The 22,390-nt window shown below is 43.5% G+C and overlaps 1 protein-coding gene and 2 long non-coding RNA genes across 3 annotated transcripts; 2 read left to right on the top strand and 1 right to left on the bottom strand.

Annotated features, from left to right (window-relative positions):
• Window positions 1-3,077: 3,077 nt before the first annotated feature.
• On the top strand, window positions 3,078-4,858 carry LOC125711857 (vitronectin-like). Its single transcript, XM_048981270.1, has 3 exons — window positions 3,078-3,279; window positions 3,714-3,831; window positions 4,804-4,858. The coding sequence occupies exons 1-3, from the start codon at window positions 3,078-3,080 to the stop codon at window positions 4,823-4,825; spliced, it is 342 nt and encodes a 113-aa protein (XP_048837227.1). The 3' UTR covers window positions 4,826-4,858.
• A 10,385-nt stretch (window positions 4,859-15,243) lies between these two features.
• LOC125711861 (uncharacterized) lies at window positions 15,244-18,042 on the top strand. Its single transcript, XR_007383122.1, has 2 exons — window positions 15,244-15,332; window positions 15,429-18,042. It is a non-coding gene; the product is annotated as an uncharacterized LOC125711861 (long non-coding RNA).
• On the bottom strand, window positions 16,715-18,292 carry LOC125711863 (uncharacterized). The gene is made up of 4 exons (XR_007383124.1): window positions 18,098-18,292; window positions 17,659-17,771; window positions 17,119-17,209; window positions 16,715-16,847 (listed from the first exon to the last, which is right to left on the bottom strand). It is a non-coding gene; the product is annotated as an uncharacterized LOC125711863 (long non-coding RNA).
• Window positions 18,293-22,390: the final 4,098 nt, after the last annotated feature.

Genomic DNA, 22,390 nt, shown 5'->3' with positions numbered 1-22,390 from the left:
CCTAGTATTTCGGTTTTGATTTATTTGTCAGGTGAAAGTCTTATGACCGTATATGTGTGTGAGTAATTTGGTGATTATTGGTGGCAGATTTTTTACTGTGATGAAGACTGTGATCAAGTACCACTACAGACTGTTTTGGAAAGGGGGGGGGGGGTTAATTGACAGAGACTGCTACATTCACTCACCTGGAGATAATGAGACTGAGGTTTTAATGGGAAGTCTGTCTTTTATCACATGTGTATCTTCCTGATCAGGATTGCGATGTTGATTGCTGTGTAGACTTTCTTATTGGTGCCGTGCTGTGATGCGCTGGAATGATTTATTGCTTTGAGAGCGTAACCTAACATTTCACGTGTGCTGTTTTATCAGACGCCCTCAGTGTGTGCGGGGGAATTGTGTGCTGCGAGGCATCCAACGTGAGCCCATTGATTAATTTACTAATTGAATAATAAAGTATTGTTATTGCCTCAGTTTGCCTGATTCTGAGTGGAGTATTCTAACCTACTGGACAAGAGCAGGGTATAATTAAAGGCGGTGGCAGCTTAACCTGTTGTTTACCAAGGTTTAAATATCGCCCTCTAGTGGCAAGGACAATCTATTACAGTACAGTAAGTCACGTCAAGCCTTTTCCTTACAATGGGAATCAATGGTGGGGAAAACGCTTAACGTAGTATAAAGTCCATATTTGTAGCATGTACTATTTAGTTTTTTGTCAGGTGAAAGTATTTATGACCAAAAATGTGTGAGAAATTTGGTGTCGCTTTTTTGGTACATTAAGACACATTAAGCATTTTCACATTAAGCGTCTTAGAATGTCCCCAAATAAGATGACGGAACAGAGAGTGGAAACGCTGCTGCTGTGAAAAAGTCTGCTGTCTTGAACAATTAAAATAATTACGGTACATAAAATGCGCAGAAGGCAAGTGCATGTGAACAGGAACCTTCATTCCCAATAACATGTGAAACAGCGCCCCTGAAGTCACACATTACGACGGTGACAAAACATGGTGCAACACCGGCAAGGAGCTACCCAGCTCCGCCTGGACCCTGTGCAAATGCCAGACGGCGTTTTGGCCAGAGCGCACCGCGTACATTCTTAGTTGCTTTCGCGATTTTCGTTCTGCTTCGTATAAGTATCTGCTGCTCAAGGGGTGTCCATCTTCTCGACACGAGCGGGGCGATGCTGCTACCAGTCTGAGATGAAATGAGCTCTGTGACATGGCACACTACCCTGCTGGAAGTAGCTATTAGAAGCTGGGCACACTGTGGTCATAAAGGGATGGACATGGTCAGCAACAATACTCAGGTATAGGCTGTGGCATTTAAGCATTGCTGAGTTGGTACTAAGGCCCTAAAAATGTGTGAATAAAATATTCTCCACAACATTATGCCAAAACCAGTCTGAATTGTTGATAAAAGGCAAGATGGATCAATGGTTTTATTTTGTTTACACCAAATTCTGAGCCTACCATCTGGAGGTTGCAGCAGTGAATTGAGACTCATCTGACCGGGCAACCTCTTTCCAGTCTTCCATTGTCTAATTTCGGTGAACCCGTGCCCACTGTGGCCTCAGTTTCCTGTTTGTAGCTAACAGGAGTGGCACCTGGTGCGGTCTTCCGCTGCTGTAGCCCATCTGCTTCAAGGTCGGACGTGTTGTGCATTCACAGATGCTCTTCTGCATACCTTGGTGGTAACGAGCTGTTGAGTTACTGTTGCCTTTCTATCACCTTGAACCAGTCTGTCCCTGACCTCTGCCATCAACAAGGCATTTTCTTTCCCTGAGAGCCTCAGCTCACTGGATGTTTTTTCTTTCTCGGCCCATTCTCTGTAAACCCTAAAGATGGTGAAAACACCAGTCGATCAGCATTTTCTGAAATACTCATACCAGTCCACCTAGCAGCAACAACAATGTGACCTTCAGAGTCACTTAAATCACCTTTCTTCCCCATTCTGGTGTTTGATATGAGCATGAATTTGATCTGCATGATTTTATACATTGTGCTGCTGACATACAAACAAGTGAACAGGTATACCTAATAAAGTGGCCAGTGAGTGTATTTCAAGTCTGTGGTTTGTGGCACAGTCTGCCATGCTGCTTAATAATCAACCCAGTAACAGCACTTAGATCAACAGAGGAAGGTGCATGACACTTTGAGCCAGTGCTCCGTGGCCTGGGAGCACCAGCCTGTATCAAGGACATGGACAAGAAGCATGAAGCTGGTGGAGATGCTGCTCCTGGCTGCAGTGGCCACTGCGCTTGCCACAGAGGGTAAGATATCCCTCACTGTATTTCTGGAATCACAAAGTGCATGAGGCCAGTGATGGTTTAGCTCCTGTTAGCAGACCAACTCGGTTCCATCAAATACCAGTCATACCATGTGATGTCTACTCAGGACAGCAATGAGACCTAAATCTTGTGTGAATTGTGGTAATTCAATGGAATGTTTCCTGCTCTGTCCTGTCGTGTCCCTTCAGTGCACGGGGACACATTTGCATTTGCAGATGATGACGACTATGACGAGGAGCTTGACCCCATTGTTATGCCGTCGCTGGGTAGGAAGCAGGCCCATTCTTCCACACGGCCCCCATTAATTGCCCAGCCTGACCTGAAAACATCGGAACTTGTCTCCAGCTAACCAGTACTACCCGTATGAATTCAAGCAGCAACCCACCCATGAAGAGTGTGTCAAGCTGAATACGAGGTCTCCCTCCACCCTGTTTGGGAGATACACGGTGATGTTCAGCAGCACTTGGGGAGGCGCCTTCTCCCGCCCCTTCAGTGGCAGTAAGAACCACGGTTTGTGTGCATGTCCCTGTCTGTTCAGATGGGACCCCCTGAAATATGTCCCCAAGTGAAACCAAGTGAGGCTTGTTGAGGAAGATATGAAAAACTTATGAATCTGAAGTCCAAAGATGGACAGAGTTTATATGAAAAATGGGAAGAGTAAGAAAGACATGAAACACAACAGAACACCAACCGCAAACAGGACTGGGATCAGCAGGGCATCCGTCACAGGGACTGGGGGCAACAGGGCTGGGGGCAGAGAAGCCGGCAGAAACGGTCACCGCAATGGAGCATGGATGTCGTTAGTGTGGGCCAGGGCTTCATGGAGAGGTTCTACAGAGAGGAGACCCACAAGCAAGACTGGGATAGGGGCCGGGCCCTCGACTGGGACCAGCACCGCCGCATCAGTGGGCACCACAGACAGCAGGAAGACTACGATTCCAGAAACAGCATAAATAACCGACTGGGGCAGAAGGTCTATTTCTTCAAGAAAGGTGCTGAGAGAATATGGTCCCCTGAAAGAAACATGTAGAGACAGAAGCAACTTACCGATGGAAAACAAATTTCTAGTTCTTTCATTACTTCTATTAACAAATAACATGGATAACAAGACGGGCAGAAGAAGCAGTGAATATTAGCTACTCGTATTCATCAGGGTAACAACAGAATCTTTACAGCAAGTATAATAATTGGTGATTATTATAATGGGTCAATCAATAAAAAATGTTTGGCTACATTTCTGAAAATGTCATAACTGCACCATAAAACTAACTGAAAGTGGCCACTGCAGCCAGTTGCTCCTCTACATGTATTTATACCTCAGTGTAACAAAACAGCAAGGTGAGGTAATGACAGTGCAGCGGAGACCTCATCACTTTGCAGCCCAACGCTCGTCTGTTTCACTAACACTACCTTCTCTTTTTGGCAGATCGATATTACAGAGTGGATTTACGGTCAATGATGGTTGACCTTGTATATCCCCCGTACCCAAGATCCACAGCGAAACACTGGCCGGGCTGTCAAAATGGACCAAGGGCAGAGAAAAGGTGAAGACAAAAGGACTGATTTCATTCAGATCTCAGAGAGAAAGCAGACAATCTGACCCCAATCATCAATGAATCAAAAGTGTAAAAAGTGATGTAACCAAATGTTTTAATATTTCATAGCTAAATGTACAAATGAATGAAATCATTTTGGAAAATGAACTACAGAGAATAAAAAGGTATTATCTGCATTTTACTGTGGTGGCTAGTGAACATGCGCTCATAGTCATGTGATCAAATCTGGCCAAACCTGGCAGCTTCCCATGATTGTCTTTAGGGGTGACGGCCAGCCTTCCTCCCTTGAAGCTGCTGCTCTTTTTCCAGTCAATCAGATCTGAATCTGCTGCTCTGGATGATAACAGAGGCCAGAGGTTCTTTAGCCAGAGTCATTTTGCATTTATGGTTGATCTATGCAGGGACCAAGTGAGTTCAACGCAATGCAAAAACATGAACATTACATTTTAAGAGCAATATTTCAGGAGCTCTTCTGCATGGCCGAGACATTCAAAATGATAATCTTTTAGGCTGCAAGCTGTTATGACTGAAACATCACTGCACTTTTCAGCGAGTTGTGGCTCCTTTGCTCAGTGCCGAGATGGGGGGGGCACTCGGGAGCACCTCGATGGGAGACCTGCAGGACTGGGGCTCCACAGGCTGACCCCAGAGGGCCCTGCTGTCCCTCAGAGCCGGGAAATGCTGAACGTGGCCCCTGCTCTCTGTCCCTGAGCTGGGCACACACAGCACACGTCGCGTGAAACATACATGTGCATAAACACACACGTCACATTAAGCATACGTGTGCATAAATGCTCATGTGGTGTTAAACACACGTAATGTTAAACATACATATAACCTAAATATTCTGATTGCTGATATTTGGAGAGGCTATCTCACCTCCTCCGTCCATAAAGTCCTGCGCTCTGACTGGGAGGCTCACTCTGGATTTCAGTTTGGGCTGGATATTTCTCCCCACAGGCAACAGCCTGCAGGGCCCTGAGAGGAGGTAGTGCCACCAACTGGCAAAACAGAGGTATGGCAGAGATGAAGGTTGCATCAAATCTTACAGCAGTCCTGACCAGTCGTGAAGGTCAGTAAAAATTAATTGTGTATTTCTCAGCCACTGGGAGGGAAATTTCACTTGAATTGCTTAATTACACAGGTATCACACAGGTTGGGAAGTTGTTGTAAATGATAAGGACATAGAAGGGCATGGCACAGGCTGGGGAGTGTTATAAATGTTACGGGCACAGGAGGGCATCGCACAGGCTGGGGAGTGTTATAAATGTTAGGGGCACAGGAGGGCATCGCTCAGGCTGGGGAGTGTTATAAATGTTACGGGCACAGGAGGGCATCGCACAGGCTGGGGAGTGTTATAAATGTTACGGGCACAGGGGGGCATCGCACAGGCTGGGGAGTGTTATAAATGTTAGGGGCACAGGAGGGCATCGCTCAGGCTGGGGAGTGTTATAAATGTTAGGGGCACAGGAGGGCATCGCACAGGCTGGGGAGTGTTATAAATGTTAGGGGCACAGGAGGGCATCGCACAGGCTGGGGAGTGTTATAAATGTTAGGGGCACAGGAGGGCATCGCTCAGGCTGGGGAGTGTTATAAATGTTAGGGAAACACACACAGACACACATAGATATCAATGCATTTGTATTCATATCTTTGTGGGGACTCTCCATTCATTTCTATTGTCAAAACCGTAATCCTCACCATGACAACCTTAACCCCTACCCAGCCCTAACCTGAACCATAAGTAATACGGGACTTTTGGTACTTTAGTTCATCAATTGCATTGACAGATTTTTTATAACATTGAGTTTTCCATTGTAGGAACTGGAAAAATGTCCTCACATGGTCAAAGTAACAGGTTTTTATCGCTCTCTCTCCCCTCCCCCCCCCCCCCCACACACACACACACACACACACACACACACACACACATAGTCCACTTAAAAGCAGAACTTACCTGTTAAATTACATTGGGATAGCAGGCAGAATATTGATACTCTCAGAAACAGCACCTTAATCATTCTAGTAAAATGTCAAACAGTTTGGTGTCTGGGTGCTATGTGACCCAGATCATAACTGTAATACTCCTGTGTCCTGACATGCAGACACTCACAGCACGGCGTCTGTGCAGGGGGCTGATGGCAGCTAACGGCAGCAGATGATGGAGACACTGCAAGCTGCAGTGAGCGTGTGCGGTCTTTTTGCAGGATACAGCACGGTGTGGCCAGTGTTTTTGCTTCGTTTGTCTAACTGTTACAACTTACCCCAGCAAGTGTTACAAGCTACACGGTAGTGGTGTAGGTTGTAACAAAGGAGCACCATGTATTTGTTATGAACTCACGAGCTCTGTCGTATTCTAGCAGAGGTTTGACTTGGTGCAGTTTGTAGCAAACAAATGTCGGTACTTTATATGAAAATTTAAAGACTCTAGCTCAAAAACTCAGTGAGTTATAGGAGGTAAAGCAAAAAGTGTTACAACCATACCCGGTCTCCCCTACGCATTCCCCGTACACGCGCGGCAACTCCTTGTTGTAGCAGCGCAAATGCGTACTTATTTTATATATGTTCACGCTGTTATGACAAAAAAATTACCGTGCATTTTAACATTCATGTGGCTAAATTGTACTTTCGCGGCATGAAGGCCAAAATGCACAGTGATTTCTTGTCAGCGCGAATGCACATAAAATAAATACTACAAGACATTGCATCGCGTATAGCTTTAGACAGCGAATAAATACTTTCATACCATTATGTGCCCCCTGTATATGATCATTTTTGCATATGAAATAAGGGGCCGACTTACGCTGGGTTGCCAACTTTGGTCAGCTGGTTGACCAATTCGAGACTAAACACGTATTTACATGTATAGAACAGTCTTATCACCTTGTAAATAGTGTGTAGGGTTGTGAAACTGCAACCAATTTTTAGCTTTAAAATGGATTAATGGAGATTCGCCGTAAGATTTCTTGCTGTGCGCGTTTCAGTTTGAAAGCGTGAATGTCACGCGAGATGCGTCAGAGTTGGCAACCCTGCTTACGGCCGAATCGGACATACGACCTGTCAGTGGGAGCCGATCGCGGTCGAAAGTCGCCGACGACCTGCATAGGATCGTGTTGTCTGTCATGATACGAATAGGCGTCCGTGACAACAGCTTGATTACTTTTGAATCGCGTGTACCTCTTTTCTCCAACGTCTTTCGAGCGCGGTTGTCTTTTGAACAGCTTATTAGAAAATGGAGGGAAAAGACTTGAAAGTGCTCAAGATTGAAATAAGAATTAAAATAAGACTGAAAGTAATAACCGAGGAAGGAGATACGGAGAAGCCCCGTTTTGCACAGAGGACGTGCGACATGCAGAAGGTAAAGCCTTAGATTAAGAGACTTTATTAGAACACTTGAGTTAGAGTATAAAATGACCTATATTGTGGTGAATTGATGAGACCGTCCCAGAGTAATAAGGAAGGGGGCGGAGTTCGACTTGATGCGGGCAAATTAATTATTGGGTTCACCTGTGGTCAGCGGTGGAGGGACATGCAGCTGAGTGAGGTGATAAGAGGGAAACGTCTGCGACAGCGGGAGTGATCGAATGGCGCCGGTCGCGGTCAGTAGGATCGCCGCCGGTGAAGATAGTTAGTGGGGGAAATGTAGGTAGACGCCTTGTGGATTCATTAGTGCGACACTGTTGCCGGCGTGTAGGGCCATTTTTATTGTGGGGAGGATTTGGTTCACAGCCGTGCTTTGTGGACTCTGGCAAAACTCTCTGCGAGTTAGCTGACCAGACCCCGTGGGTGGCTCTCGTTGAAGATGGGGAAGTGCCTTTTTTAAAGTTCTGTGTGTTTAGGAGGATTAGTTGGGCTCGTGCAATATGGCGTGGTAAGGGATGGGGGCTGAACGGAATCGTGTACGCCGCTGCTTGGAGGGGTGTTTTGCATGCACCCGAGTGTGGATTAGGACTATTTCTGGTTTGCTGTGCTTCTGTGAATGGGGTGCTGGTGATTATTTACTGAGTTGCTGTGTTGCACACTCTGGCGGTGGGGTTGCGGTCCGTCTATATCTGTTCCCTTGCTGGTTGAATTTTGCTGAGGATTGGCTAAGTGGAGATGAATTCAAGTATTTGATCCCTCAGTTGGTGGTGTGTATCCAGTTGGTGGGTAACCTGTGGGGAAGGGGGCTAGGATAGCTAAAGGATATACCTTTAATACCCTTTCCTTGTCCCACAGCCCCAGCCTGTAACGTCAACAAATGACTTCAGCCAGAGGATTCATCCTTGCACCGGGAGGACCAGGCCACCCCCCCAGGAGGAATCAGGCGGCTTCCGGATGAGGTCCCGTTTGGAATACCTGGAACGCAAGAAGCAAGAAATGGAGCGCAACGGCACACTTATTCGGCGACCGAAGAGAGACCAGCCTCGGCCATCCATCGAACAGCTCTTGACCCCGATCGATGGACTTGTGGGCTATGGCAGAGGACGGAGGATTAATAGAGATATCCTTTAAGTGTTGGTATTGTGTAGTTAAGAGTAGAGTTAAGAGTAGAGTTAAGAGTAGAGTTAAGAGTAGAGTTAAGAGTAGAGTTAAGAGTAGAGTTAAGAGTAGAGTTAAGAGTAGAGTTAAGAGTAGAGTTAAGAGTAGAGTTAAGAGTAGAGTTAAGAGTAGAGTTAAGAGTAGAGTTAAGAGTAGAGTTAAGAGTAGAGTTAAGAGTAGAGTTAAGAGTAGAGTTAAGAGTAGAGTTAAGAGTAGAGTTAAGAGTAGAGTTAAGAGTAGAGTTAAGAGTAGAGTTAAGAGTAGAGTTAAGAGTAGAGTTAAGAGTAGAGTTAAGAGTAGAGTTAAGAGTAGAGTTAAGAGTAGAGTTAAGAGTAGAGTTAAGAGTAGAGTTAAGAGTAGAGTTAAGAGTAGAGTTAAGAGTAGAGTTAAGAGTAGAGTTAAGAGTAGAGTTAAGAGTAGAGTTAAGAGTAGAGTTAAGAGTAGAGTTAAGAGTAGAGTTAAGAGTAGAGTTAAGAGTAGAGTTAAGAGTAGAGTTAAGAGTAGAGTTAAGAGTAGAGTTAAGAGTAGAGTTAAGAGTAGAGTTAAGAGTAGAGTTAAGAGTAGAGTTAAGAGTAGAATAAAACATATATTTAATATTAAACTGTGTCTTTGTCGTCTCTTCAGTGTTGTGTCTGTCTTGGTTTGAAAATCCTTGCATCGTTAATGTGTTTTGCACTCTCCTGAACATCAATGAGCAAGGACAGAGGAAGGGGAGGAAGTAAGACTAAAAAAAGTGTTGCCTTATTTTAACACAGTCATTTCAGCTTTACTACCACCTATGAGTCAATGGCTGCCAATGTTTGTGTTGAAAGTTTCTGTAAGTTTAACTCTGGTATATTACTGAAGAACGCGCTGCCTGCTGTCATTGGGCTAACGTATAAGCCACTCTTCTGGTAAGTACCAGGTAAAGTTGTCATTTAAAGTAATGCTAACGTGCACTGTCAGTTAGCAGTTGTTTTGCTATATCACATTACATCCTTTATAGTTGTAGTACGGTGCATTCTGAATGCATCCTAACTAGCCAGCTAGCTCATGTGAACATGAAGCAGCACCGCCTTCCAGCTTGGGGATTCCCACCCCGGTCCGTGGCCAGTGTTCCGCGGAGGGGTTGGTTGCAAATGATCCCTTCAGGTTCATGAGTTGTGTTCAGATGTGAAAAGAGAACTATCAAATTCAATGTTTATGTCCTATTATACAAGATAAGACTAAAATAATTTGCCGTGCATATGGACGCCATGCAGCCAGAGCAAGATCAAGATGGTGTGAGTGTGGAGAAACACAAATGTGACAATATTTAAGGGATGAGTGGGAAGGAGGGATATATAAGGAGAGGTTCCTCGGAGCGCCGAGATGTGATTAGCTGTAATAAATCTGGAATATGGCTCTATGATACAGTTTTTGATAACACCAGCATTTGTTTTTGGGCAAAAGCAGCAAGCCGATCAGAACGGGCCAGATTTGATGCTGCAGCTTTTCTTGAAAGACAAAACAAAATTAAAAAGTGCTGAAGTTTGAATCACTGTGTTTATTTCAGTTATTGATGTTGATAGGATTGGTTTCCTCATACAAATATAACACACATGATGTTTACTTGAAATGACTGAAAAGTGATACCAGGACCAGGGGCTCAATAAGCTGTTCAGTAATAAGGTGGATTGTGCTCAGGATAGAAGCTGCACTTTGTGTTGAAGAAAAGTATAGATTTTCATTTGACAAAATATTGTAATATTATATGACATTAATTACATGACTAATAATATTTTGAGAAGAAATATTTTACCAGTATTATTTTGCTATAATCATTGCTTCTTACAGTAAATTATTCTTGATGGCCCCCAGTCGGTAGCCCATGTATGTAAATATGTGGGTAGGATGACCGTTAAAACCCCCTCGATTCCCGTGCAGCATTTGATCACAGTTGATCGCATCCATGCTGGGAGGAGTCATCGCATCTTAGCAGAGTCGCTGCTGAAGCTGTGTGTCAGCTTATTCTCCAGGTCTCACTAGTTTTTGTGTGGCTCCCCACACTTCTGTCACAGTAGATAGTCCTGCCTGCCTGCAGCTTAATCCAGTGTTTCCCAACCTTTTTTGAATTGTGTACCCCCTGAGAGATTTTCTCATACCACAAGTACCCCCTTTGTCAAATGTGTTGATGATTCAATAAAAGTAGAACGTACAACTGATTATCAAATTTAAAACATTTTATTAAATCTCCATAACTTGAACATTTAATTATTGGGCATTTTATTCTTTTCAGTTTAAATTTAACATAAATATATATGTTGCCACGAAAGTGAATGATAAATCTGAAAATAAATACTAAATTTAAAAAAAAGTAAATAAACCTCCCTTTGTTATAACAAAAGCTGAATGAGTCCCCTTTAAACAGACATTTAAACTTAGAACATCAGGAGCAAAACACTAAAATAAATAACTATATTTTCTTTTTATACCAGGGCACAGCTAATGGAATGGCTGATAATATTTACCCATCATCAGGGAAATTAAATATAAAATTTTTTTCCACGTACCCCCTGTAATGTGCTCGTGTACCACTAGGGGTACGCGTACCCCCGGTTGGGAATCACTGGCTTAATCAATGAAGCGGCTCTTTCCTTGCATCTAATTAATGTAGCAGCTATTTACTTACATCTGTCACAGAAGCTGATGCTCCCTTACATTAGATCTATTACAGTTTTTTATAAGGTGTTTCCTTTGCTTTTGTCAGCCCTAATTCCCAAGTTTCTTTTGCAGTTTTTCCTGATATCTCTGCCACAGCTTCAGCTGCATTTTTTGCAACATCTAATGCCCCAACTGCTTCAGCTTCTGCAGCTGCTGCCCATAATGCCCCAGCTCACTCTCTCTCTTGCTTGTCTCCTGATCTGACTCCTCTGCTATAGCGTCTGCTATTACCTGGAGTGATTTATTTGTGTAATGACAGGGAGTCCTTATTCCCTGGCCTGCTATGTAGCTCAATGGGTTGTTTGAGCAGCTTAAAAGTTGACACCCTTCCAGTCATGGAACAAGGCTGGACTTTTGACTGTCTCTCCTGTTTGATTTAAAGTTTTATTTTATCCTTTAGTTTTTGGTGAATCCTGCTTGTGTCTTGTTTTTTCTGTATTCCTAGTATTTTGGTTCAGATTTTTTGTCAGGTGAAAGTCTTTATGACCATACATGTGTGTGAGATATTTGGTGCCGCTATTTTGGTACATTAAACCACATTAAGCCTCTTCACATTAAGCGTTTTAAAATGTCCCCAAATAAGATTACGGAACAGAGAGTGGAAACGCTGCTGCTTTGAAAAAGTCTGCTGCCCTGAAAATTTAAAATAATTACGGTACATAAAATACGCAGAAGGCAAGTGCATGTGAACAGGAACCTTCATTCCCAATAACATGTGAAACAGCGCCCCTGAAGTCACACATTACAATGGCGACAAAACATGGCGCAACACCGGCAAGGAGCTACCCAGCTCCGCCTGGACCCTGTGCAAATGAGAGACGTTTTGGCCAGAGCGCACCGCGTACATTCTTAGTTGCTTTCGCGATTTTCGTTCTGCTTCATATAAGTATCTGCTGGTCACATTTCTAAACATTTGAAGAAGCCAAAGAGTGACTAGAACATAGAATACATGCTATAGGTGAATAGGAGCTGAATTCCGACGTTGAGGTACAAATGGGTCACACAGAGGATTCTTTCTTTCTGTGAATCTGGCTCGGCAGTTGCACAACATTTTACTGTAATATGCCTCTCATTTGTTTATTTTTTGGCTTTGTCCTTTACAGTAACTTTTCCGGAGTACTGAATACGGCAAACGTTACATATTAGTTATCAGTCATAACTGTACCGTATAGAAATATTTTTGGTAGACGACCATACTTTTTTTTTTATTATAGTCTTACAGTTTCTAATTTACATGCCAACAACTATTTTGACTGGTAGTGTTTTCATTTTTTTGCGAGTTTAGCTTGAATTTTAGGGTTTGTGCTTAGTGGTTTGATTAAAGGAGAGGAGATTTTATGAAATGTATTTTAGCAATTCAGAAAAACTGTAAAATGTCACGGCATGTCAGACTACTTTGAAAGTGGGTGAGAGGCCTCAGACTCCAAAGGGTTACAGTAAATATACAGTAAAATTTATTATGTTATGTTATTATGTTATATGTCTTTTATGGGGGTGGCATGGCAATGCAGTGGTTAGCACTGTTGCCTCACACCTCTAGGACCTGGGTTCGAGTCTCCGCCAGGGTCACGTGTGCGGAGTTTTCATGTTCTCCTCATGTCGTCGTGAGGTTTCCTCCGGGTACTCCGGTTTCCTCCCACAGTCCAAAAACATGCTGAGGCTAATTAGACTTGCTAAATTGCCCATAGGTGTGCATGTGTGAGCGAATGGTGTGTGAGTGTGCCCTGCGATGGGCACATCCTGGGTTGTTCCCTGCCTCATGCCCATAGCTTCCGGGATAGGCTCCAGACCCCCCGCGACCCAGTAGGATAAGCGGTTCAGTGTTCAACTAATTCAGTGTCAAAGGAGCAGTACTTGGGGGAGGAACCTTGCTCAGGGTACCTCTGTGGTGCCTTGTTCTGTGCTTTCCTGTGTTTTGCACTCTGAATACAGTGAAAACCCTCCCCTTGTCTTTTGCTGTCTATACGTTGCACTGTGGTCCTAGCGGAGCATTATTTCATGGCACTGTATGTGTACAGAGGGTATGATAGGAAAGTCCACTGGACTCAATAATGTCATATCAGTGTTTTTTTTTTCTTTTCTCACCTGGAGGTCTGGACGTCGGGCAGATGCATCATAGGATCTCATACAGGATAGTGTGGCTCTTCCACTTTGATTCGGATACTCCAGCCACCCATGCCTATCCACCCATGTTTATATGCTGCATTAGTAGCCTAGAGAAATGAGTGAACAGCTCCTCTGTTCTGAATTTAGGGGCCACCCTTTCATTCATTCCAGGATGCATGGGATCCCTCTGACTAAACCCCAACACTGTCACACTGTTGGGCCAAGCGCTAGAAGTTGTCTGTCATGGGAAAAGATCAGGAAGATAAGGGGCAAGCGGACCCAGATGGGGAATATGCAGTGGGTTCAGGTCTCGGACATGCAGTCTCATCTCGGGTTGCTTCAGGCACTCCTGTGTCCCGTAAACACAGGATTGCCTCCCCATCAACGTCCACAGAGGCGACTCAGATGTCTAGTGGTGACTCAGAGAGCTGGTGTCAGCGGAGAGAGACGGCCCAGGTCCAAGGTTTTCAGACGCAGATCAGAGACCATCATGTCCCAGTTACCGGGCCCCTCCAGCCAGGTGTCTGAATTGAGATGGCACAGGATCCGAGATAAGCGAGGGGAATAATTCCTTCACAGAAGTCTGGCACATGTTTTTCCTTGACTGGATGAGCACATTTAGAGATTCTGATTATCCACAGTAGGCGATCGGCCCTCTTATGGAATGCAGCCCGAGACATCAGAGGAAGGGAACATCATCAGTGATGACGAAGATGTTATCTTCCAAGGCGTGGTGAGTTCGGCCCAAGAAGTCATGGATGAGGCATTTGCTCACAGTGCTGGAAAGATCATGTGAGTCTTCACTGGTTATTTGCTGTGTTAATGAGGGAATGTATTTGTCGTGCTGAGTTTCTATAATAATAATAATACTTTCGGTGTGGGTAGGTGCCAGATTTGTTTCAGCGATTACATGGAAGGAAAAAAACTGAAGGATTCTTCCATGTCTTCACGATTTCCACGTGAAGTGTATTGATCGGTGGTTAAATGTAGGCCTTTTGTTTAAATGGTGAAAATTATTCTGTCATGAGCTGGGCATATCGGTAACGATGGGAAGGGTTTTGAGGCCTCATTCCTCACATCAGAAGCATTCTTCATGCCAGCTATGGGTTTGTGCATTGCTGAATTTCTTTGCAAGACTTTTGCAAGACTTTTCCCCCCATTTTCCTATGGGAAATTTCCACATGTCCAATTTGCAGAGTGGACGTGTTGGAATTTATTAGTTAAAAGAAACAGCATAACCACTGGAAAGCCAGCATCTACCTCACTGCAGATGCATCTAGACAGTGCAAAGAAGAAACATCAGTCTGGAGCAGTGAAATTACATGCATTATATTTATATAGATGATATTATAATGTTACAGAATGTCTTTCCTTGTGCACTCTCTTTACCTTGAGCCTCTTTTGTATGTATTAAAATAAACATTTTATTAAAAAAAAATGTCTATAAACAACTTTCATTGCAAATGAGGATTTTTTTGTACAGACATACAGCCACTAAAAGGAAATAACCATTTTGGTACGGATTACACAGGCGGAGCAGGTGAGGAGTTGTCCGGGGAATATACTGCTGTCGTTCCGACAGCCCCCTTTCTGGTTAAATACTTTACATTGTGCAACGCAAAATCTGCTAATCTTTGTTTTAATCAATTATACCAGGGGTCACCAACATGGTGCCTGTGGGCACCGGGATGCCCCCAAGGACCACATGAGTCATCCGCGGACCTGTTCTAAAATTAGCACAACTCACAACTGACCAGTTTAATTTTATCCTGTTGCCATTCTTCTTTGATCACATATCTATAAGAAAAAGCATTTAAAACATGTTTATCATACATGAAGTTCAGGAGGGAGTTTCAAACTGGTAGCCCTTCGTATGGCTCAGTACCCGTGAAGTAGCTCTCAGTTTCAAAAAGGTTGGTGACCCCTGCAATATACTATGCATATGGCCAAGAGTGCACATAACTGCATTGTACACAAGTAGGGGAGACTGGGTATGATCGTAACATGGGTTGCAACACCACCAATTCCACCAATAAGAGATAGGATGACAGTCATATAATCATTTCACTGTTCACTCACTTCCTCCCTAAACCCACATGGCGGACATACGACCGGTCAGTGGGAGCCGATCGCGATCGAAAGTCGCCGACGACCTGCATAGGATTGTATTGTCTGTTATGGTACGAATGGACATCAATGACAACAGCTTGATTACTTTTGAATCGCATGTACTTCTTTTCTCCAACTTCTTTCAAGTGCGGTTGTTTTTTGAATAGCTTGCAACAAAATGGAGAAGAACAAGATGAAAGTGCTCAAGATTAAAATAAAAATAAAAGTGAAAGTAATAGCCGAGGAAGGAGATACGGAGAAGCCCCGTTCTACACAGAGGACGTGCTACATGCAGAAGGTAAAGCCCTAGATTAAGAGACTTTATTAGAACACTTGAGTTAGAGTATAAAATGTGCTATATTATGGTGTATTATGGTGCTATTAGGACAAAACCTGAAAGTGCTCAAGATTAAAATAAAAATTAAAATAAGAGTGAAACTAATAGCCGAGGAAGGAGATACGGAGAAGCCCTGTTCTGCACAGAGGACGTGCGACATGCAGAAGGTAAAGCCTTAGATTAAGAGACTTTATTAGAACACTTGAGTTAGGGTATAAAATGACCTATATTGTGGTGAATTGATGAGACCGTCCTAGAGTAATAAGGAAGGGGGCGGAGTTCGACTTGATGCGGGCAAATTAATTATTGGGTTCACCTGTGGTCAGCGGTGGAGGGACACGCAGCTGAGTGAGGTGATAAGAGGGAAACGTCTGAGACAGCGGGAGTGATCGAATGGCGCCGGTCGCGGTCAGTAGGATCGCCGCCGGTGAAGATAGTTAGTTTATACCTCTTTTCTCCAACTTCTTTCGAGTGTGGTTGTGTTTTGAATAGCTTACAAGAAAATGGAGAAAAACGACATGAAAGTAGTCAAGATTAACATAAAAATTAAGGTAAAAGTGAAAGTAATAACCAAGGAAGGTGAGACGGAAAAGCCCCGTTCTACACCGAGGATGTGTTACATGCCCAAGGTAAAGCCCAAGATTAAGAGACTTTATTAGAACACTTCAGATAGAGTATAAAATGGGCATCTGTGACGACAGCTTGATCAGTATTCAAACAGCTGCCCCAGCAGGGAACACCAGCAAACGACTGTGGCCAGAGGGTTCAGCCATCCAGCGGGAGCAGCAGGCCACCCCCTCCGAGAGGAAGCAGGAGCCGTTAGGATGAGGTCCCGGTTGGAGTACCTGGATTGCAAAAAGCGCGCCATGGACTTCAATGGCTCCAGTGATCGGTGTATCCAGTTGGTGGGGAAGAGGGCTAGGATAGCTAAAGGATATAGCTTTAATACCCTTTCCTTGTCTTTAAACAGAATACTGATGAGGCTGGATCAGTATTCAAACAGCTGCCCCAGCAGGGAACACCAGCGAACGACTGTGGTCAGAGGGTTCAGCCATCCAGCGGGAGCAGCAGGCCACCCCCTCCGAGAGGAAGCAGGAGCCGTTAGGATGAGGTCCTGGTTGGAGTACCTGGATTGCAGAAAGCGCACCATGGACTTCAACGGCTCCAGTGATCGGTGATTGAAGGGAGGCCAAGGGCAGCCTCGGCCATCCATGGAGCAAGTCTTCACCAGGATTGATGGACTTGTGGGCTATGGCCAGGGACGGAGGGTTAATAGACCTATGCCAAGATAGGGCTGCCCAGTCGAGCTCCTGGAGAGCTACCACCCTGCAGAGCTTAAGTGCAGCCCTAATTTAACACACCTACATATAACTGAAGGGCCTAATTATCTGTATCCGGTGTGTTAAATGAGGGCTGTACCTAAGCTCTGCAGGGTGGTAGTTCTTCAGGAGCAGGACTGGGCAGCCCTGTACTAAAGAAGATATGCTAAAATAAGGTCTTTACAATAAACATATACTTACTATTTGTAGCGCCTGGCTGGATTGCCTGTGGCAACCTTGTTGGTTTAACTCTAGGTGTGGTCAATCTTGTGCAAATCTTGGACCAGTATACCTAGATTTGGAAGGCAGGTGGGGTGTAGGTGGCAGCATGCACACAAGGCAGTTAATCGACTTTATGGATAGGGATGAAAAATGGTATGACATACACACAAAATAAAATGCACAACCAACATAAAATACACATTAACTGAATCTGTGAGCTTAAGTTTTATACCCTTAGTTTCTCTGATTAAAACTAGATTTTAATTCCTATTTCACCAATTTACCCTATTTTTGGTTTAATTATGATTAGCCTTTCATAGCTAAATTTAGACTCAACAACTAATTACGTCAAGATTAAATTGTAATTGGCCTTAGATTAGATTTAGGTTCCCCAGTTCCAATATGTTTTTTGATTAATCTTCTTAATTCAACTCCACTCGGGGCAAGAAAAGGTAAGTATACAACAAATAAAATAAATGAAATACAATTAGTTACATAAACCGCATAAAACAGTCCTACCACAAATCCGGTAGTTAAATGAATATGAGTTGTCAACGCGAGAATCAGTTCAGTTCCTTGGGTGACTCGCAGTCGACATCCAACGATATTCGAATGCAGCTCCAGGACCTGACCTGCGTAAGCAAACAGGTATTATAATACACTACAATATTTACTATATCAGCCACTCTCTGTCTAATCATTACAGTTATAATTAATATATGACACTATATCAACGCAAATACTTTTACACATAATCAACTAATAATAACCTTTCTTTTACAGGTACTCCGGACAGATAAGTATTAGTTACCTTTCTCTTACGGCATAATTGTACATTCACTTCAATATCGAAATGTATTGAATTATATAATACATTCAAAATAAACATATTTCTAAACCAAATTACTAAATTGTGCCTCTTTACTGCACACATGTTTGGCGAATAAGGAAAATGTACCTCTGGTCAAAATGTGCTCACGCAGCAGCTCCGTGCCTCACGAGTGACTAGTACCAGGGAAAAAAAGTTCAGCCATCACAACCAATGTTGTCTCGCTCTCTGGATATTTCTTTAATGTTTTAGTTCTCCAAAAGAAAAAGCTTTTATCTCTTTTTAATCCAGCTTGTTCACCGTCTAGAAAATTACGTTAAGTTTTTTTCAAGCAACCTGGAAAAACCGGAATATTCCGGTTCTCCACTGATGAGAGGGCGTGGCTTCACTCAAGCCAATTGAGTTTAACCTCTTAAATGCCAGATGGTTTTAACTACACTATTTTTCTGCATATAACACAGGTTACATATTCAACTGTGTCTTTCTCATCTCTTTAGTGTTGTGTCTGTCTTGATTTGAAAAATTTGCATCGTTAATTTGTTTGGCACATATATATATATATGTGTGTGTGTGTGTGTGTGTGTGTGTGTGTGTGTGTGTGTGTGTGTGTGTGTGTGTGTGTGTGTGTGTTTGCATAGATCACATTTGAGGACCAAATTGTCCCCAAAGTGTAGTAAAACCTGAAATTTCCCTAATTTTGGGGACATCTTTTGAGGTCCCCATTTGGATAACCTCAGTTTTATAAAAACCCGTGAATGCAATCAAAAAAGTAAAAATGTAAAAATTTTGTATTTGGGTTGGTTACTTATGGTTAAGGTTAAGGGTGTCATGATTGTGGGGTGGCATGGTGGTGCAGTGGTTAGCACTGTTGTCTCACACCTCGGGGACCCGGGGTCGAGTCTCCACCTGGGTTACATGCGTGTGGAGTTTGCATGTTCTCCCCATGTCGTCTGCCGGGGGGGTTTCCTCTGGGTACTCTGGTTTCTCCTCACAGTCCAAAGACATGCTGAGGCTAATTGGAGTTACTAAAAATTGCATGTATGAGTGACTGGTGTATGAGTGTGCTCAGTGATGGGCTAGCCCACCGTCCTGGGTTGTTCCCTGCCTCGTGCCCTTAAGGTTTGGACTCCCCAGGACCTGGTCAGATAAGCAGTTTGGGAAATGGATGGATGTATGGATGATTGGGATTAGGATTTTTCCCATAGAAATGAATGGACAGTCCCCATTTAGAACATGTGTGTGTGTGTGTTAATTTTATGTATATGAACTTTAGGAAATCTTTAATATTTATAAAACATTCCTTTTGAAGCTAAAAAGAAGGCGGCAGAGAAATATTTCAGCCCAAACAGACTTTGCGAATTGCCTGACAAACTGTACTCTTTGATATATCACCTACAATATACAAAAAAGTGCCGCTTGCAAATATCTTAAGGCAATGCACAGTGTCTGTGTGGCTGTGAGAGCCCGACTTCACCTAGTTGGACTTCTACTATATGGAACTAATAAATCTGCAAGATATAATATTCCGTCTCGGCTGAAGCGGTATCTTTCGAAAAGAATATCGTCCGGCAACAATAAAGGATCTTCCCGATCGTGCAAAACCCTCTCAATCTGAAATTCCCTTCTTATTATTTGTACACCGATTGCAATTGGTCACTCATCCATGAATGATGAGGCCATGACTGGATGGATTTCCATGCAAGGACGCTGCTTAAGTGTGTGAGCTCATCATTGTTTACATAGAACAAACCTGCTCTGAGCAGGTGTGAGGATTTGGATACGCTGCTACGACAACACATCCGGCAAGAGTTTCGAAAAATGGACAGATCCAGGATAATGCCAAATCGTCAACAATGACATCCAGCTAAATGAGTAAATCCACGTACGAAATAGACCCCAGGAACACAAACAAGCAGAACAGAACAGAACAGAACCAGACAAGAGCAGGATAAAGTACAATAAGGAAGCTAAGAAGTATTAAACACTAGGAAAACCAACAAACAGAAGAGGTGAAGCTATGGCCTGTACTACAAAGCGGGGTTACTGGTTTATCAGGGTAAATTGTCGATTTAAGGTACCACACTTATACCACACTTGATATTCGTTCACTTACATTTTGCCCAGGCTACCTTAAATCCGACAAGTTACCCCGATAAGTCAGTAATCCTGCTTTGTAGTACAGGCCACTGGTCTTGAACCAGTGACTGCAGCATTACAGCCTCAGTGCTACACACTCCACCCACTAAGCTATGCAGTAGTTTAGAGACTGAAAAACACATTAGGAGGAGGCATGAAGGGCACGGTCGGACAGGTGCTCACCCTGACATTATGATGTTGGCAAGTCCTTCGGTTCTTATTCCTAGTATTGTTTGCTTTTAGTGTTTCATAGTGATCAGTGTTCATTGGAGATCCCTTGTTCTGTGACTAGTTAATTGTAATCCACCTGTCTCTCGGTAATCTGTGCTCCGTTTGATTGGTTGAGGTGATTACAAGTTACACCTGTCCTTTGTTTGCCCTGATTCCTAGTGTGTATTTAATTTCTTCACAGCACGCTTTGGTAGTTGTGAACCCCCAGAGTCCAGCATCAGTGCTTGAATTCAGAAGTTTGGCTGGAAGAGCAATGTTCCCAGTGCTACCAGTGTTCTAGAACACTGGAAGCCTCCAGGACCTGTGGCCATGGCTATGGACTCCAGCTACATGTGGAAGCTCATCACCACACAGAAGTTGAAAGGACTGGTGGTGATGGACAGTGTGGGGAAAGGCAAGGGGTTATTGCACAAGCTGGAATTTCCAGACTGGTGGTCTGTGACTAACATGGATAGGTGATCACAGCCCCAGAAGGCTGGAAGATCCACCAATCCATGAGTGAGGAGCAGACTGGTTATATGTTCTTTTTCAGGGAAAGAAAAAATAATCAGATGTGCATCTACACACCCTCACTTCACTGTGAGTGCCAGCCAGGCATGGAGACCATTGGTTGTCTAATTAATCATTCAAAGAGCAAAGCCAATATTAAACCCAGGCTCTGCACCATGGACATTGATGTGGAAGAGCAAGATCTCACACTAATTTTAGCACGAAGGAAAATTTAATTTGGAGAACTTCTTATTGGTTATGGAGTCGACAATAGATCTTTACACAGGTCAAAGGTCAGTAGAAAGGTCAGGTTTCAGCAATACCGCCTATATAGACATTGATGTAATCATTCAAACCTATTCTAACCATATACAACACTCCACACAAAAGTTATATACCAAATTAAAGCTCTGTAACTGTGCTTTGGTTAGAAACCATGAACGGTGACAGTTTAAGAAAACAAAGCCGGAAGTATTACAGTTTCCCCTCAAGGTCACTTACTAAGATTATCCTGTGTAATGGAGGCCACATTTGGACATGGGGAATTAAATAGGTAAATGAATCAGGCTTGTCCTGACCCCACAAAACAGGCCACACTGGTATATCATACAGCAAATTAAAGCTCAGGATTTGTGCTTTACAATGAGAGCAGAGACATGGTTTTACCCCAGAAAGAAATGCCAACCTATTTAAGAAAATGCCGCAGTTTGGCGATTTAGCGTAGCTGTAGGAAGCACGCCTTCGATAATGCATTTAATGTGATTTAAATGGAAGGTTTGTATCTAAGATGACACCTAGATTATGGGCTGAGCTGCTGAGGGAAATGTTCATTGGAGCTGGAGTCCTGGTCAGTCCCATGGAGGGGTGATATTACGAATGGGACCTACGAACTGTATCATCGTGGGTGAAGCCTTCATGGCTGCCCAACACAGCCCAGCATGGTGAAAAGACTTATAGATGGACTTCGTCTTCATTATTAATCACAGCTTATACCATGTCCACTCTTTTATGTTTTCAGTAATGTTAGGACTGTATGCCCTGGGGCGTTGGGGGTTTTCTCCTTACTTGGCAGTTTTTGGTTCCTCTCCTCCATTGTCATCTGGCTTTATTTAATTTCTTTCCTTCCTTTTTCCCGTTTGGTATCTCACTCTCTCTAATGATGTAGTAATGCATCACAACACATCTATGTAAAGCGCTATATAAAAATAGATTGAACAGTAAAAACGGTCTCAATTTAAGAAAGACTGCCAATCTGGGAAGCCTCGCAGTTCCGGCGGTGTCTGGTGAACTTTCGCTGGCCCTTGAAAACCCAGGGCAGCGGGTGTAAATCTCATGCCTGGCTGGACCCATATCCGCAGCAAGTCTCCAAGATGAACAGCCTCTAGGTGTATCTGACAGTCTAAAAACCTTAAAGATTTTAAGATCTGCAAAGAGGAGTGGATAAAAATTCTTACCGACCTGCATGAAAACCTGGTGACCAACAACAATGTCTGACAGCTGTGCTTGCAAACACTGGTTATTCCATCAACTACTAATGCATGTGTTCCAAGGGATGAAATACTTCTT

This window comes from Brienomyrus brachyistius, chromosome 17, assembly GCF_023856365.1.
Source record: "Brienomyrus brachyistius isolate T26 chromosome 17, BBRACH_0.4, whole genome shotgun sequence".
Lineage (NCBI taxonomy): Eukaryota > Metazoa > Chordata > Actinopteri > Osteoglossiformes > Mormyridae > Brienomyrus > Brienomyrus brachyistius.
This window is presented reverse-complemented; position numbering and strand designations above follow the sequence as displayed.